Source organism: Colias eurytheme, chromosome 5 (assembly GCF_061535395.1).
Source record: "Colias eurytheme isolate Ceu_HAF_F1 chromosome 5, ilColEury1 Martin Lab GWU primary, whole genome shotgun sequence".
In the NCBI taxonomy this organism is placed as follows: domain Eukaryota; kingdom Metazoa; phylum Arthropoda; class Insecta; order Lepidoptera; family Pieridae; genus Colias; species Colias eurytheme.
The window spans coordinates 2,455,137-2,474,413 of NC_142984.1; the positions used below are offsets into that span (position 1 = coordinate 2,455,137).

The 19,277-nt window shown below is 34.8% G+C and overlaps 1 protein-coding gene across 1 annotated transcript; it reads left to right on the forward strand.

Annotated features, from left to right (window-relative positions):
• Nucleotides 1-6,904: 6,904 nt before the first annotated feature.
• LOC149908334 (uncharacterized) lies at nt 6,905-18,224 on the forward strand. The gene is made up of 3 exons (XM_090102195.1): nt 6,905-7,827; nt 8,409-8,687; nt 16,217-18,224. The coding sequence occupies exons 1-3, from the start codon at nt 7,686-7,688 to the stop codon at nt 17,020-17,022; spliced, it is 1,227 nt and encodes a 408-aa protein (XP_089958321.1). The 5' UTR covers nt 6,905-7,685; the 3' UTR covers nt 17,023-18,224.
• Nucleotides 18,225-19,277: the final 1,053 nt, after the last annotated feature.

Genomic DNA, 19,277 nt, shown 5'->3' on the forward strand with positions numbered 1-19,277 from the left:
CACCACACGCATCCACCACCGAGGTTTAATATATGTAGAGGTTTTCTTGTTACTTTATAGAATAAGGCTTTTGTTGCCGAGATATATTTTTCCAAGGGTCATTTTGTTACTTAAAATTCTTCTTCGCGCTTACTTAAAATTCTTCTTAAAATTCTTCTTTAGACGACGCGGTTTGCGCAGAGGTAAAGTAACTGCCTACTGAGCCGACGGTTCCGGGTTTTATCCCCGGTAAGGGCAAATATTTGTGTGATGAATTCAATTATTTGTTCTTGGGTCCTGGGTGTTATTATCTAAATATGTATTTATTAAATTATTATTATTTATTTATCGTCGCCTAGTACCCACAACACATGCCTTTGATTTGCGTTAATAGTGAATAATATTTTATTTTTGTATCCCACAAGGATTAGGCCCATCTTTGCTTGCACTGTCATTTACACCACTTATGCCAGTTTTGATATCTTTATACATATAATAAAAGTACGTGTCACGACTCACGTTGTGTGTCCGTGATGGACTCCAAAACTACTGAACCGATTTTAATTTGATTTGCACCCCGTGTGCAGTTTGATCTAACTTGAAAGATAGGATAGGTTACATATCAGTTTATAGTCTCAAAATTATTTTATTGGAAGTTATTATTATTTGTCTATTATTTGACAGACGATTCTTACCTAAAGCGGCAGCTGCTGACTAGATCCGTAAGTATTCAATAAATGGCGCTGTTATTTATTAGAACCCTTTACGCCTTTGACCGTTCATATTCATAACTAAGAGAGGACAACGTCTGTCGGGTCAGGTAGTTTCAATATAAATATTCTTTATCATTCTAGCTCGCTTCGTCAAAAATTCTAAGGGTAAGGTGATATTGCTCTACGAGGGATACACATACAGCAAAAACAGTTCTGTTCGCAATAAAGGCATTCGATATGCGTGCTCGAAGCTCATCTCCAAGAAATGTGGAGCATACATACATGTTACACAGGATCTGGAGATGACTAAAATGAATCTGGTCCATAATCACGATCCGCCGAATATCATTTTGAAAGGCGATACAGTTTATTTTGTTTGACTACTTAATTATATTTACGTTTATTGATTTATTGTAACTCAGGGGAGATAGTGTTGTAAGCTGGAATACAGGGATTGTCCTAGTTCAGCTATACGGTTGCTAAATCTTTTGTGTACATTAATATTAAAATTGCCTGGCAAACTGTAAATTAGAATAAGTTTTTATTGAATAATTATATTAATTAAACAAGCCGAGGTGTACTGATCGATTGTGTATTTTTATCGTGCTGTATTAGGCCGGTTGCAGAGCTTCACCGACCATCAGTGCGTACCATCGGTCCTGACGATACGCATCAACAATGTGTATGACTATGACACTAATACGTCAATACGCGTGAGTATGGTCGGTCTAGCTATGAACGGTTTTATGAATTTCCATACATATGACAAGCGCGACTGACGTACGCACTGATGGTCGGTCAAGCTCTGCAACCGGCCTTATCCCTTTAGTTATAAATCCCCAATATCGTACAATATGTACAAACTAAACAGGTATTCACATGTGCAAATAAAGGCAAAACCTCAACAAAGATAAACTTTTACCAATTGCACGCCTCATAAGCGAAGCGTTGAGGTGGGTACTACTGTCACTTCGCGCAAAACATCTGATTTTTCAAACTTAAAATGTCTTTATGTATCATACATTGCACTTGTAAGATAATACATACAATAATCACATATTAAGAAAAAACACTATTTTTAACGTTCATGATATTTTTGATGTCATTTTTGTTATTTAAACTAGTTAAAAAACAGTTTAAAAAAGTTCTGTCTTGGACGTCCGTGTGTCTGTATGTGCGGATCCTTTTTCTTGTTAACACGATAGCGACCGAAATACTTTACTAATCGAGTCTTTTTTTTTCTCTTACGCTTGAGTATGCTCAGGAATAGAACCCTTTCATTTTTCAGGGTCTGATTCGATGTGGTTTAATTGTTATTAAATAAACAAAAATAATAATTAATAAATATTTATTAAAAAAAATTATGAGGCGTGCACTTTTGGATTTTCCAAATTATTTAAAATTTCTTTCTTTCAGTTGTATCTGAAGCATATCGTCGTAAATTAGTTTATTTGCTTAGTATGTGATGAACTTGGACTTGTGGTAGCCAAATCAAATGATTTCTTATGTGCAAATATTGTTTTATTTTAATCACATTGTTATTAGGAAGTTACTTTTTTCTTTCTTCGTCATCGTCAGCCCATATATGTATGTTCCTATATCCGGGACCCTACTCTTTTTCTTTGTTATTCAAGGCAATTTTGATGAAGGTTTAGGTACTTCTTATTTCTGAAATGGTGTTTAATAAAATGCTCCTGGAACAAACAATAGGTCTCAATTTTTACGAATATGAATAGGAACATTGCATTCATAATCCATGATCTACCTTCCAATCTACAGTTCTATTTAAAATGAAATTCAGTTTAATTCTTAAATATGTCTAATTGATGTAGACAGTTGATAATAAATCACAGCAAGTCAACGACTATTAATAAACTGAGGGTAGTTGGGTCAAACGTCGTATAAGCAACGTCTGAACACCATGGCACGATTTGTAAGAATGCGCCACGATTCCAAGGAAAGCGGCAATTTATATTATTCGACAGCTAAGCATGTTTGGACAGGAAATAGTGACAACTATATTGACAAATTTTCATCCACAAAAATATTAAATCAAAAGTTACGTCTAACAATATGCGATAACCGATATAATTATTTAACTTTCAGGGTGTATCTACCAGAAGAAGGATGGTCATTATGTCCTACTGGTAAAGGGGTTCACTTACAGCAAGCACAGTAGAATACGTTCCCAGGGGTACCGATATGCGTGCACTAGTCGGTTCTTGAAGTGCAGGGCTTTCGTCCACGTTTCCAAGGATAACGTGATATTAAAAGTCCACGAGGATCACAATCATCCACCACCGAGGTTTAATATATGTAAAGGATTTCTTCTTCCTATATATAAGTAGGCTTTTGTTACCGAGGTATATTTTTCCAAGGGTCATTTTATTTTTTTTAATTCTTCTTCTGTTTTACCAGATTTTGAATCGTAGTAACTTTTTGAGCAACTGTAGTACATAATATAATGTTTATTAAATTGACAACCTTCAATGTATCTATCATAATGTAATCACAATATATGTTTCTATTGATAATAATATCACATATTCTGCTGATCAATTTTAAGAGCCACAATGTTGAACATAGGATACATTTAAATGTAATGTGTATAGTAATTGATGAGCTCCTTAGAATAGGTAGTTCTGTTCTGTATATATACGTATATATTATAGTCAAGTCCAGAAACACAATCGCTTCGTGGAAGGACTGGACTTGGGTTTGGCAAAAGCTATCGGGCAATCGTCGAAATACATTTGAATTTCAACCTTGACTGAAGTCAGCAGCTGTCTCGGGCGTAGGCAAACGCAGCATAGGAATCGCACGCGCATTAAGACAACGACTGACGAAAATGCCGAAATATTACATTTATTTGGGTTTTGACAAAGTCATTATGCCAGATCTGAGTTTTGACCAGCCCAACCTACGAGTGCCCGCTTCGGGGTTTGACAAGATTTCAATTGGTTACGAAATTATTTGACTGAAAATTCATTGTAGTTATTTAGAATTTATAGATTCAAAAAGCTGACAAGTTTGTAATTTAATAAATAATAATATTATAAAATTATAAAAAAAAAAATTCTGCAGTAACGTTAGCATTTACAATTTGACAAATTGTAAATGTTTTTTGACGTGACAACGTCTTATAATTCGATAAAGCCGGCTGCACGCACGAAAAAACATGACTCATGCGGCGTTACCTCGCTCTGACTCATCTGAGGCGTTCCATGTAAGGCTTGAAGTGCGAGCGAGAGCGCGGAACGAGCGACAAAGAAGCACAATCGGACGTTGTCACGTTCAACTATCGTCAGTAAACCGACTTTACAGACAACCAATTTTTTTTTAGTTTTAATTTAGGTTAAAAAGTTTATTCATGTGAATTGAAATTACTAAATAGCCCTGAAATGAAATGAAACTTCCTAAAAGTAACAGGAAATAGTTTATTAATTTAACAATTTTATGTACCATTACAAATTACAATACATATAATATTAAAAGAAATAATAAAAGTACCTACGAATCGGTTAAATGCGGGTCGGACTGACGACTCTCAGGGTCTCGTTCAAATAAATACTACGTACGTAAATACGTACCAATATCATACTGTTTTTTCTTATTTATTTACATGACCGTTTTGAATCGTAATATTAATAAAATTATTTTATATACATCTTGTTTTATTATTGTGGTAGCTGCCCTTTAAGTACTTTTATATTAAAATAATATTTCTATCATTTGAAAACAGATGTCGCTATCATCAATAACAACTACTTATAGCAAAAACTTGTAATTATAGTTAGTTGTTACACAGAAAGTTGTTACTTGTATTCACAGCTTGTATTACACATACATATGACATAATTTGGACATTTCTCCATATAGACCGGACTCTCAGTGGAGTTTCGTTTGCAAAAATACCGGACCTAAATCTGACTTCTGATATATATTGTATAGATCCCAGACATCCTATAGACAGATGTTGCCAACCAGTTTTGTGGTCCCCCTCTCCCCACAACGGTAATTAAATATGGCATACAAAGAAAAAAATAAAAATTTCCAAAACATGCCGCGTGGGGTATCAAATGAAAGAGCTTATTGAGTAGATCACGAATATATAGCATACTATAACATTTCTTACACTTTCTCTAAGATTTTTTAGAAAATTTACGAAAATGGTCCATTTTTGAGTTAACTTTAAACCACTATAGATTGAAAACTCATGAATATATTTTTTAAATTATTATTTTAAATAATTAACAATAGTCCATTGTTTACGATTCAATAGTTCGTACAGTGAAATAGTTGTTTCACTGTACGAACATATTTAATTTCCGGGGTGCGGGGAAGGGGACCACAAAACTGGTTGGCAACGTCTGTTTATAGGATGTCTGGGATCCATACAATATATATCAGAAGTCAGATTTAGGTCCGCTATTTATGCAAACGAACATCTCCTTGGAGCCTGCTCTAATATATCGACTCGAATTGGCGCACGAGTACCATATTGCTTAAACCGATTCTTTTTAAACAAGGAATTGATTTTATTTAACCGAATATGTTCACATATTCTTTATTGAAATACAAATAAAAAAAAGCGTGTGTGCCGAGCTAACGTGTTAGAAGTGAACAGCAAGCATATACCCCATTGGGGTGCTCTAACATCGCTCGCTCGAAGTGAAACTTCTTTGGCAAGATAAAAAGTCCAATATCGTCGCCTTACGTGTGCGACGATTTTTGTATCTTTGAATAAGACTTATTTAGCCGCGTGACGTGACGATATTGCCATGACGCGACCTTGAAATTTTACTGTCAAGGCGCCTAAAGAAGTTTCACTTCAAACAGACTACTAGGTAGGTATGGCTTTTCAACATTTTTAGACACAAGCATTCTGTAAGGTTCGAAATATCTCTAATTTGCGTACTTTTGATCTATGAAAAATTTGTTAAAAAGAAAAATCAAATACCTATAAATAGAATATGTTTTGTACAATAGTTAATAATATTCTTAATAGAGATTTAAAAAGAAATGTTTCACTTTCAGACGGTTTCTTCCCAAAGCCTGATGGTCGTCATGTCCTAGTGATGAAAGGGTTCATTTACAGCAGGCACAGAAAAATAGGTCAACAGGGCTACCGGTATGCCTGCAGTAGTCGGTTTTCCACGAAGTGCAAGGCTTTCGTCCATGTTTCCAAGGACAACGAGATATTAAAAATATACGAAGATCACGAGCATCCGCGACCGAAGTATAATATTTGTAAGGGATACTTTATTCCTGTACATTATAAATAGGCTTTTGTCCACCATTTACCACACTCTAACTAACAAAAATCATATCCATACTAATATTATAAATGCGAAAGTAACACTGTCTGTCTGTTACTCAATCACGCCTAAACTACTGAACCAATTTGCATGAAATTTAGTATGGAGATATTTTGATACCCGAGAAAGGATATAGGCTACCTTTTATTGCGAAATATTTACCACGGGCGAAGCCGGGGCGGACCTCTAGTTTTTTATAAATGGGTCTCGGGATCTCGGTTTCAAATTCAAACGTGTTCTAATTTTTAATCGTAACATTTTGAGCAACTATAGAACATAATATTATCATTGACAACATACATATTTAATTGATTTCGTATTGGTTAGGGAGCCAGGTGCAAATTTGGTTAACTATTTCCTCTCAAGAGATAATTCGTCAGACGCATGAGAGTATAGTATTATAAAGCCTCGTGAACGTCAGCTGGCGCTCGGTTGGGGGGGTGAGCGGTTGTAGCCTCCCACGCACATAGGAAAAAAAATACATTCATTCATTCATTTCCTCTCAGCTAAAAATTTGTCAAATTGTAGCTAACCCAATATCTCAACGAAAAAAAATAGTCAGCTGGTTACAACATGGTGTATTATACGTCAGCTGGTGTCTCGAACATGAAAGTTAAATTTAAAGAAAAATTTATTTTCCGTTATTTCCTCTCAAACAAAAATTTACCTGATGATAGCTTATATGTAACTGTGGATAAATATATATGTCAGCTGGCTGTATCTTGGTGGAAAAACCGTCAGCTGATACGGGAGGCTACAACCGCTCTTCCCCCCAACCGAGCTCCAGCTGACGTTCACGAGGCTTCATAATACTATACTTTGATGCATTTTACTAATTACCGCTTGAGAGGAACTTGGTCATAAAATCTGCTGCTGGCTCCCGGACCATATGTATAGGTCTCTTTCGATTAATTTTTAAGAATCCTGATAATCTCTTAATGTTGAACACCTGGTATTTTCTATATATTTTATTTGGTGAGCTCTCTAGTTATTTCAGTTATATCCGTTCTGAAATCAATGCTAGGAAAAATATTAGTCTGTATTTCTTAGACATAAAACTTCTATAGATAGTCAAAACGTTTGAGACCGATTTCGGTCTAGTAATTTAGAATTTATGGACTCCGATAGGCTTCCGATTAACCAGGTGTTAGCATTGACACTAATACTTTAAGCAGAACTAATTCTAGTGTTATATTCATCATGTCTTTGTTTAACACGTTCTATACCTACGAATTGAAAAATTTCACATAGAAACTGTAGCTTGGATATGGTTACGAAAATAAAAGAGCAATATCCTAAGTACAGGATATCCTCAAACACTGTATAAACATCACTTCATCTGTTAAGGCTGCGTTTCCACCAAAGATGTGCGGCGAGGGACATGTTTGTAAAGAGACAATTTACCTCGCCTCGACAGGTCAGCTCTAGTGGAAATGGCTCAGCTATGCTAGTAGATGGAGTGCCCACGACGGCCAGACATTTCTTGTTTCCTGCCAAAGTAACCACAACCCAAACTTGATAGTCGCTGGTCGTTGTTATCTTTATAGGAGACATATACAGAGAAACTTTCAACTTTTATAAAATAAGGAATGTCTGGCCGTCGTGGGCTCTTGGGTTATAGGTTTTTGTGCAGACAAAACAACCTAGAGATGTGTGCAAGGAATGTGTTTGAGGAATGGTTATTAGTTCTATAATTTTGAGCAATAGAAGATATTGCAAGCTTTTGCAACGCATCCTCGCACCACACATTTTCCTCGCACATCTCTCATCTCGGTGGAAAAGCACCACACACTCGTCAATAACTTCAAACAACTCCTAATTTACAATATTTTTACATTTTAATTTTATGTTCCAGTATTCGTACTTAGCATTAAGAATTTATATTGTAGTTTGTGTATTCATCATTTTAAAATAATAATCTTCTGTAAACACGAACAGTAAAACACCTGGTGTTTTCTTTTAAAACTATAACTTAGAATTATAAAACCAGGTATAGAACTTAGTATATAAAATATATGAAGGGCCGATTTTTCAATGCTTGGATAAAACTTATCCGTCCAATAAAGTATTACACGATAATATTAAAATATCACGGAAACTGTCAAATACGGGCAATTAGAATACGTTTTTAAAATGGTAGTTTTATACATTATTCGACGAATAAGTTTTATCCAAGCATTGAAAAATAGGCCCTAAAACAACCAAAATTCTATGAAAGCATTGAAAGAAAATAAGAAACAGATTGTTTTTTAGGTTAAAAGCTAAAACTTACAATGATAAACTTATAATTCACTTATAATTTCAAAACATGAAAACAAACTCTCGATATACATCACAGCGAATTATTCAAACCTAATAAAGTAATATTAAGTAGTTATACTAAGTTTCTTCTTTGCAGATTTAATTTCACAGTGTCAATATGCAATAAAAAGAATCCAATCACGAGAAGAAAGATTAGAAAAGAAAAGAATAGCAGAACGGTTGAGATATGAACGTTTAAAGCAGAATCCTCAAAAATGGGAAGAGTTTAAGAAAAAGGGGCATCAAAAGTACCTTGAGAAAATAGAAAAGGGTACAGTTAAATTAGTCAAAGATATGACTAGTCGGGAACATAAGGCTGCTAAACAACGATGGAAGAAATATTCTTCTCAATATCGAGCTAAAAAAGAAGCTCTGAGTAACTCTAAATAAGAAACAGTTTCGTATTGAAAAATGTGTTTGAAATTAGACCACTGTTATGTTTTATTATGTCGTATTATTATATATATTTATGTCGTATTGCTATTTTATTTATTTCCTAAAAAAATAGATTATGTAAAAAAAAGATGAAGGAACATGTATAGAAGTTGATATGGACACAAAATATATTCGAAAAAATGTGATTTTGTTAAATGAATGACTGATAGACCGGACTCTCAGTGGAGTTTCGTTTGCAAAAATCGCGGACCTAAATCTGACTTCTGATATACAATTGTATAGGTCCCAGACATCCTATAGACAGATGTTGCCAACCAGTTTTGTGGTCCCCCTGCCCGCACCCCGGTAATTAAATATGGCATACAAAGAAAAAAATAAAAATTTCCAAAACATGCCGTGTGGGGTATCAAATGAAAGAGCTTATTGAGTAGATCACGAATATATAGCATACTATATACATTTCTTACACTTTCTCTAAGATTTTTTAGAAAATTTACGAAAATGGTCCATTTTTGAGTTAACTTTAAACCACTATAGATTGAAAACTCATGAATATATTTTTTAAATTATTATTTTAAATAATTAACAATAGTCCATTGTTAATTATTCCACGGAGTACAAAGATAATAGGTATGCGTTAAATATATCATAATTAATTGTTTTTTGTCTATGATCTGGGAGGATTAAGCCAATCCGGATGCACCTACAATGGTATAATTGTGAACCTTCCTGATTTTTAAAAGATTATTTAAAATCTAAATGTTGCACCTGTGAAAGTGGGGACACATATTAAAAGTTGATTGTTTATAATTGAGATTATTTGGCTATTATTTTTCGCACAATAAGGTGTTTTTAATTCGAGTGAAGTAAATATAAATCTAAATGTCACTGGAGTGACTGAGTTTAACCACAAAAAACGTCTAACTACGTTGAATAATTATAATAAACAAGGTATAGGTACCTGTTACAAAACATAATATTAGTGTATTTCGGGTATTAGAAGGCTTAAAATTAGTACGTATTTGTAAGTGAAAGTGAATTCATTGTCTTATAACAGTTATTTATTGCAAAAAATATTATACACAAAGAAATAAAACTTGATACATAAACCCGGTTGATTATTTTTTATATATATTTTTCCCGTTATGTATATGTTATGATCTATTATAAAAACAATATCTCATGTGTATTGGTCCAACTCAAGGGTTCAGGCCCAACTTCCATACTAAAATGCCCATTCTCCTTTCCCCTTATATTGTTATTAAATGTATAAGCTAGAGGAAATATAGGATGGAAAAGAGTATTTCTTTTTTTAAACAGTGATTACTCTAGTTGGAAGCATCACGAGAAATAACACTGATTGACTCATACTTAAAATAAATTTTTATGTAAATCTGATTTGCCGAGATTTAAACGGCGAAAATATTCCAACAATTACAGTACGTAATATAATGACAATACTTTTTAAATGCAGTCTAAGGCCCTTTACTTAAACTTACCACCTCCAACCTTTATATCGTTTATACCTAAATAAAAGTACGTATTTGCAAACGAAAATCAACATAATATTCATACTGCTATTTCAGCTCAACTCTACAACACCATCTCTGGATCGAAGGTGCTGGTATATGAGGGTTACTCGTTCCGACGGCACGGGACGGCCGGCAAGGGTCGGTTGCGATACAGCTGTTTCGCTTACCGAACCTCGATAAAATGTCCCGCGGTGGTCCACATGACGTCTGATGGAGTGGTGTTGAAGGCCACATCCCATAATTATCATCAACCAGCCTCGTTTTGTATAACGAAAAATGGTTTTTATGTTAAGGCGTAGGTTTGTACCTACAATGATTGTGCTGCCCGCATACCATGTCTATTCTATTCTAAACCCACTATGTCAATTTCTCTTAGTGTAAACAGGCGTAGAGCATTATTTCGTTGTTCTTAGTGCGTTCGAAAAGATTCTATGCACTTTTCTAATACTGAACAACACTCGAAAGAATGCTCTTGCTCTAGCTGTAGCTCTATGTTCGTTTGATATAAATGTAATTTTCATTGAATCAATTAAACATTAAAATTAACAAAGGTCGTCTAGCACCACACTTTTCACTGAAAATAATACTGCTATAGTACATCATGGTGAAGACTTTTGTCTTAATTTGATAATTCATATTATATGTTAAGATATTTTGTGGCCTTTTCTCCCGTTCGTCATTAAGAAAATTATTGTATGTCTGTATGTATTTTATCTATGTATCAGTGTATGTCATGTTGGTGATCCTTAATGAATTAAATAAATAAATAAATGTCTATTATAAATAATTCAGAGTATTGTGGAAATATAGAACTAATTATCCGCTATCCGTGTTTTAATAAATATAACATTCAACAAATAATAATTATGGCAAGTAAATTTCTAATCACCAGCAGTCAATTTAAAACACCTAGCTAGTTTACTTTATTTTTTCTGGAAGGAAATATATGATTTGTTTTTCTCTGAGTCAGTGTTAGTATTTTAACACATTTCTTATATTTCAGCTCGTTTTTGCACCACAATGGCGGGGAGACAGGTGTTAATCTACAAGGGTTATTCGTTCAGTAAAAACGGGCCTATAGCTGATAGTGGAAAGCGATATGCTTGCTCAAACCGCATGAGCAAACGCTGTCATGCCCACCTACATATTAATAAAGATGGGATAATAATAAAAGAGAAGAATGAGCATAATCATCCCCCTCCAGATTGGGTGATACCGAAGAATCAAATTTATATTACAAGGAAGAAACCGTAAGAAGTAACGCGTATAGATGGTGTAGTAGAATGCAGTGCTGTAGCACAAGAACAGTATGTTGACGAAGCTGACCTTTCAGATATGTGCATCGATATTAGGTAATAATCATCAAAGGCAACGTTAAATTATTCAATTAAGTTATTAAATTATTTATTAAGTGTAATGAAATGTTGATAACCGGTAATCATAAAATAGGAGAGAACCAAGAGAGAACATTAGTAGATAATATTATTGACATCAGAAATCAGGGTTACTATGGGAAAACCTATTTGAATACAACAGTTAATACCGGTAATTGTATATGTTAAAATAGTTCTATTTACATTTGGAGCAAAAACCAACAGATAACAAATATTTTATGACGTATGCTTTAAACGTCATAAAATATTTTACATCATATTAAGGGCGGCCATACACGGACTGCTTCAAGCAGTTGAGACCGACTGCTTGAAGCCGCGCTCGGGCGGAGAACTATGCTCATTCATTCACTACCGTACACATGACTGTTCGAGCAGTCGCGAGCGCTTCGAGCCATCTACTGCATGACGAAATTCCATCGTGCCGTTGACACTAACCGCCCGAGCAGTCCGTGTACGCCGCTCAGCCGTAAACTGCTCGAGCAGCGGGTGTAGAACGGTCGTATAATCTGCCTTAAACGTCTTCAAAGATTTTTTTGCCTTAAAATAGTCGTTCCCAGTTTTTTTCTCTCCCATTGATTTAATAATTGAACTTGTTTACATACTGTTTGTATGTCCTACTGTGTTTTTGGCTATTATGTACAATTTTATAGTATAATTTAAACCTATATGTTTTGTATATAAATGTGAAAGAATGCGTTTTAATAAGTCTCCTTTTCATAAAAATAGGTCAGTTTAAATTTAATTATAGTATCTCTGTCAAATCATTTATGTAAAATTGTCAAGAATAAAATTATTGAATGTACCTACTACGCGCCTTTCATTTATTAATTCCCGGTCGAAGCAAGTGAATTTTCGAAAATCTTTGAATGCAGTTCTATTTATTTTTAAAAATAAAGGATTGTTTCCTTTCAGCCAAATTTGCTATCTTCAGTATTTCTCGTACTTTCCCTCCAGGGCCCAACCATAGAAATCATTTGGATTTCTATGAGCATAACAAATCTTTGTACTCTATGTCGAAAGCCTTGGCGTACAGTATATATCAAATGGGATTATGATTTCGCCAGTTTAACTTATTGTGTAAATGAATTGTAGAAAAAAAAATGTGTGCGTGTACTAGAGTACACACGTAAGAAGTGAAACTTCTTTATGTCCTTATTTTTCAAAAAATAATTTACTATATACAATATTAAAGAAATACGTTAGTCACACGCTCGTCGCTACCTACTTAAATATTTACACCGGCCGCTGCTGCAACTCGCTCGCTTCGCTCGCTCGGCTCGTGCGGTAGTTCAAAAGTTAACCTAAGATGCTCGTCGCTTCGCTCCTCGCTACCTATTTACATATTTACACCGGCTGCTGCTGCAACTCGCTCGCTTCGCTCGCTCGGCTCGTGCGGTAGTTCAAAAGTTAACCTAAGATGCTCGTCGCTTCGCTCCTCGCTACCTATTTGAATATTTACGCCGGCCACTGCCGCGACTCGCTCGCTTCGCTCGCTTGGCTCGTGCGGTAGTTCAAAAGTTAACCTAAGATGCTCGTCGCTTCGCTCCTCGCTACCTATTTAAATATTTACACCGGCCGCTGCTGCAACTCGCTCGCTTCGCTCGCTCGGCTCGTGCGGTAGTTCAATAGTTAACCTCAGATGCTCGTCGCTTCGCTCCTCGCTACCTATTTGAATATTTACGCCGGCCACTGCCGTTTTCAGCTTATAAAGGATTTCGACTTAGGCGGATTTTGATTGGACAGAGAGTTTGAGGTTTATTCTTATAAATTTTGAATTCATAAAATTATAATTGAACACCTGACACCAATCAAGCAAACACGTGTTTACGTGAGTCATAGATTTATTATCGTATACTCCTAAAATGTTTTCTAAGAAACAATAGTGTACTTACATTGTCGGCACGTTCTTAAAGTCGGTAACTTATTTTTGTTCGAACAATAGAGGTAATACATTCCTAATGATCAAGTTGTAAAGGTTGTAAAATAAAAAATATTCTATATTAAAACGTATATAGGTATAATATGTGCGTCATTAATTTCTGACTGTTTCGAAATTTGGTGCAAAATAAAATAGTGTGTACTTAAATAAAATTTGTAAAAAATCAATAAAATAAAACAATTGAGTAAAGATCTATAGGCATATTATGTATGTATTTATACAAGATATGTATATATATTTATACAGGGAACTTCTCAACGTGTTATCTATGAAATTATACTTTTACTCATTTGTTTAATTTTATTTACACACTGTTTTATTTTGCATCAAATCTCGAAACAGTCAGAAATTAATGACGCACATAGTACATAATATATACATATTAAGACAGAGGTTAAGCTTAAATAACTTGAAAAATAAATAACATGATCACGCCCACGTGTTGGTGTTTTAAAAAATTCAATCATAAACTGAGAATAACTGTAAATATTTTAGAATTAGAAAAATAAATATGTACCACAATAACATTAAAGTATTAGAAAAAATTTATACATAATTCCACCCACGTGCTAGTGTATCTATACATATTATCTATACATATTATAATAAAATTGAAAAAATTGAAAAATACAATCAAAAAGTGAGGTTAATTTTAAATAACTTAGAAAAATAAATACCATAATTACACCTAAGTATTAGAAAAAGATATGTAATTACTTACTTTTTTTTTTAAATTCACTGGAATTAGAATAATTAAAATAAACACTTTGATTGTGCTGATCACTTTAATATAATATTATCACGTCACCATAGAGCGTTGGAAATAAATACGAGTGCAATAGAAAACGGTCAAGTAAAGTGGTAGGACGTACGTTAAAAGTTAAAACGATACGATATCCCTACTCCGCTGGAGAAAGTATACGTCGAATCACGCGTGGTAGGGATAAGAAAAAAAATGTCACGAGTACGGCGTAACGCAAAAATGTAACGCGCGCGGCGTAACGCAAAAAATGTAACGCGCGCGGCGTAACGCAAAAAATGTCTCACAAAATTTTTTTCCACCCCCGATAAAGAAGTTTCACTTCAAAAAATAATGACACGATGTACTTTTTCTTTTTTAACTAAAATATTTATTTTCAGACTGGTCATTTGTAGATCGTGTACTCGCAAAACTCCTTAAAGATTAAGCGCCGATACTTGATGATATACTCGATGATATTGTCTTCGAAGATAATGGATCAGTTTTCGATAATTTTTCATCCATGGCTTTAATTTATCGTCGTTTATTTGATTCGCCATCAGAAATCACGCACATCAATAAACCACTAACATCTTCGGCATCTATAAATAAAAAGAAATACTTTGTAACTATCTTTACAACTTAATACATATCCGATTGACGCTATTTCAACTATGGCTAGGAGTCTTAGCGCGGCCGTACACGGACCGCTTCAAGCAGTTGGGACCGACGCGACGGCTTGAAGTCGTGACCGCGCGGTGAATTATGAACATTCATTCACTGCCGTACACGCACTGCTCAAGCCGCCCAAGCCGTCACGCACCGCTCAAGCTGCGACCGCTTCAAGCCGTCAATTGTGCGGCTTGTAGCGACAGCTCGAGCAGTCAACGACCGACCGCTCGAGCAGCTCGTGTACGTCGCTCAGCCGTTAACTGCTCGAGCCGCCCGTGTACGGCCGCTCTGAAAAGAAAAATATTATGTAGACGAGAATGGAAAGATAACCAACGAAAATATAGATTTAAGTAGTAAGTTAAGTTTGGAGTATATTTGTAGAAAAGTAAATCGTACACACATAACACGTATATAAATTATACTAGAAAATTGGCTATTATATACAATTTTATCGTATAATTTATATATGTATTTTGTTTAGAAATGACAAAGAATGGGTTTTAATAAGTCGCTTTTTCATATAAATAGGTCAGTTAAATATCATTATAGTACGCACCTCTGTCAAATAATTTATGGGAAATTATTACAAATAAAATAATTAAATGAACTGCCTTTCATTTATTGAGTATTTAGATTTAAAAGCGGCCGTACACTGACAGCTCGAGCAGTTAACGGCTGAGCGTACTGCGAGCTGAGTACACGAGCTTCTCGAGCTGTCGCTACAACCCGCGTAGTTGACGGCATGAAGCAGTCGCGACGGCGCGAGCAGTCCGTATACGGCAGTGCATGTATGTCTATAATTCACCGCGTAGTCGCGGCTTCACGCCGTCGGTCTCAACTGCTTGAAGCGGTCCGTGTGCGGCCGCCCTAGAAATTTACAATTACTGGATTTTTATTTTTGAAATTGGATGTCAAAACAAATTGATACATATGTAGCGTCCAAGGCAGCGTCCCATAAAATTAAAAACATTATTTTTTACAATAAAATAATCTTAGAGCTAGCGCGCACGAGCAACTTTGTCTCCGCAACTATTTTGTCTCTCCCCTCAATTTGTATGGGGAGTTGCGTCGCTACGTGCGCGCACTTTCATACTAGCCCATGGGTGGAGAGACAAAATGGTTGCGGAGACAAAGTTGCTCGTGCGCGCTCGCTCTTACGGTAAAATAATTGTGCTGTAGATATACTTTCGTAGATATAATTTTATTAAATTCTTTCGAAATATTTAATTTCAGGCTGGCCATTACCTACTCGTGCTAATATCCTAATAGATGAAGCGTTAATACTTGATGATATTGACTGCGAAGATAATGCACCAATTTTAGACAATTTATCGTCCATAATAAAAAGAAATGCTTCATCTGTCTTTGTAACTGAACTTACTTCGTATACGATTGACAAAAATTCAACAATTCCTGATAGTCCTACGGCTTCTCTTTCTAACGTGGAAGATATCGCATCTCCACCTAGTACTCCGAGTTCGTCAAGTAGTAAACAAAAACGTTCAGATGTTATGAAAGAAAAAAGTAGAAAAATACATAGACTAGAATCGAAAGATAACCAAAGAAAATATAGAGTTAACAGAGGTTTGGAGTATATTAGTAGAAAAGGAAAAGTAAATCCTAGAAAAAAATTAAAACCACCTTGTCCGCAAAGCTGCCGTCAACAATGTTATAATAAAATTTCAGAAGAGAGTCGACAGAAAATATTTGATTTATTTTGGAGCATTGGAGATCATAGGCGTCAGTGGGAATTTATCACTAAATATATTGAGAAAGTACCAAAAGCGCGTGTTACCTCGGAAAAATCAAAGCGTCTATATACTTTTAAATATAGTCTACCGAAAATACCACCAGATGACAATGTTAATGAAAATAAAATACCAGTTTGCAAGATAATGTTCGGAAGAACCCTCTCGATAAGTTTTAATTTTGCATACACAGCTATAAGAAAGTTTGATAGTAGTAGTGGATTTATAGAATCTGACAAACGAGGAAAACGTTTAAAGCATCCAAAAATTATTTCATCTGATACAAAGTAAAATTGACCACGTTGAAACATCTGTGGAAGCTAATTACGCGTGCAAATATTCAAGTCGTAAATTTGGATGAATCCTTATCGTTTCCTAAGATGTTTAAGCTGAACAAAGAATGGCTTGATCCAGGAATTTACTCTGCCCAAGTGTAAGGGGTAGAATCACGATTGATAACACACACACTGAGTCAACTACATATCCGAAGGTTAATATTTTGTGGTTCAGCACTTTTATGCATACGGCATACCCAATGAACCGAAGCTTAGCTGTCGTAACATCAACTACTTATAATCTATTACATCAACTAAAAGTTGTAAGAATTGTTTGATACAGTCTGATGTAAAATAATACATTTTCAGATGACTCACTATGCGCAGGAGCTATCGATAATATGTTTAAGGTATTTAATAAAATCTGTTTTATAATATTCAGTACTGTATAGATTCTGTAATATAACCTCAAGGGCTAATTTTCACCGGTATATGAAGATTCCCGTATATTTGAAACTAATACGGTGTAAATAAATTAGGGAATACTAAGGGCTTTATTTAGAACTACAGTATTAAAAAAACATCAAAGACTTGAAGGGTTCGATTAAGTTAGACACAGTTCTATAGCGTTATCGTGGTCAGTAATATTTAAAACGTTTGCCGTAAGTGGTCGCGACGGTAAATTGCTTCTGCGAAAGTGATAAAGTCGGTCTTTGTGAGGGGTGGTTCTCGTTTTAGTCCTTATATCATAACTGAATTGAAAACAGTGGTATTTTTTATAAAACGTGAGTGCTTGTGTGTGTACTCTCAAGTACCTTGATGATATGACTACTAGCAAATCATAAATAGGTGATTATTTTAGATATGAAAAACCTAAACTTTAGACCAAAATAGTCCCGGGAACACTCGGACGTGTTTTTCTATCTACTATTTCTCTTTGTATGCGGTCTTTCTTAATTCTTTCGGTGAAATGTGTCCGATTGTCATTAAATAATAAGTTTTAATTCAATTTGTATTAAGTTTGTTTTATAGCGAACTAGCGGTCCGCCCCGGCTTCGCTCGTGGTACATATTTCGCAATAAAAGGTAGCCTATGTTCTTTCTCAGGGTCTAAAGATTATCTGTGCCAAATTTCATAAAAATCGGTCCAGTTGTTTATGCGTGAAAACCATACATACATACAAACCTTTCCTCTTTATAATATTAGTATAGAAGTAAGGAAATTTATGAATAAGTTGTATTTATATTAAAGTCAAATAAAATATCTATGAATTTTTTTTTAGTTATTCCCTCACCTAAGTCTACAGTATAATGCCTATGAAATGAAAAAGTACGCTCTGAAACCTAATGCAAAATAATTATATGAAATTGATGATATTCATATGTCCTTTCACACGCTCATTAAATATTTAAAATCAGTTTAAGCGACGACCATTTGCAATTGATTTCTTTATAAAAGTACAAGCTAAATGGTATTTTGTCCTTGTTGTTATGCTAATAGTATTGGGAAAAAAAAATTGGTTGTCTGTAAAGTCGGTTTACTGACGATAGTTAAACGTGACAACGTCCGATTGTGCTTCTTTTTCGCTCGTTCCGCACTCTCGCTTGCACTTCAAGCCTTACATGGAACGCCTCAGAGCGAGGTAACGCCGCATGAGTCATGTTTTTTCGTGCGTGTAGCCGGCGCTATCGAATTATAAGACGTTGTCACGTCAAAAACGAACTTGTAGTAATGTGAATGACAATGCTTTTTGATATTTTTATATACCAGAGGAGCCTTCCACCGAACCACGCAGCACTGAATTACTGTATCACTGAGTATGGAGTATAAAATTAAAAGTAGTTAATGTATGATAATTATGCTCACAAATTATAACTAGATATTTTTATAAGGGCCGATTTTTCAATCGCGAGATAAACAGTCTAATAACTACCCCTCGAATAGATTTATTCAATTATTTATCTAACTCATTACGGCTCGCCTATTTTTCAATCGTGATTTATTTGATGAATAACTATCTGACCAAATATTTCCATATTGGCAGCACTGCTCTCGGAGTGGCGAAACAAACATATTAAATTAGTCAGGTTAGAGCGGGATAGAGTCAAATCTTGCAATTTGTCAACAACCGTCATTATGACTCACGTCAGGAGTGCACTTGTCTTCTATGATTGTTGATTGTTGTTTTGATTCGAGTAAAGAGTTTGGTTAAATTTGTGTTTCAATTTATATATTTTACGATGGAAACGACATACTTAAAGGCAGCGTTCG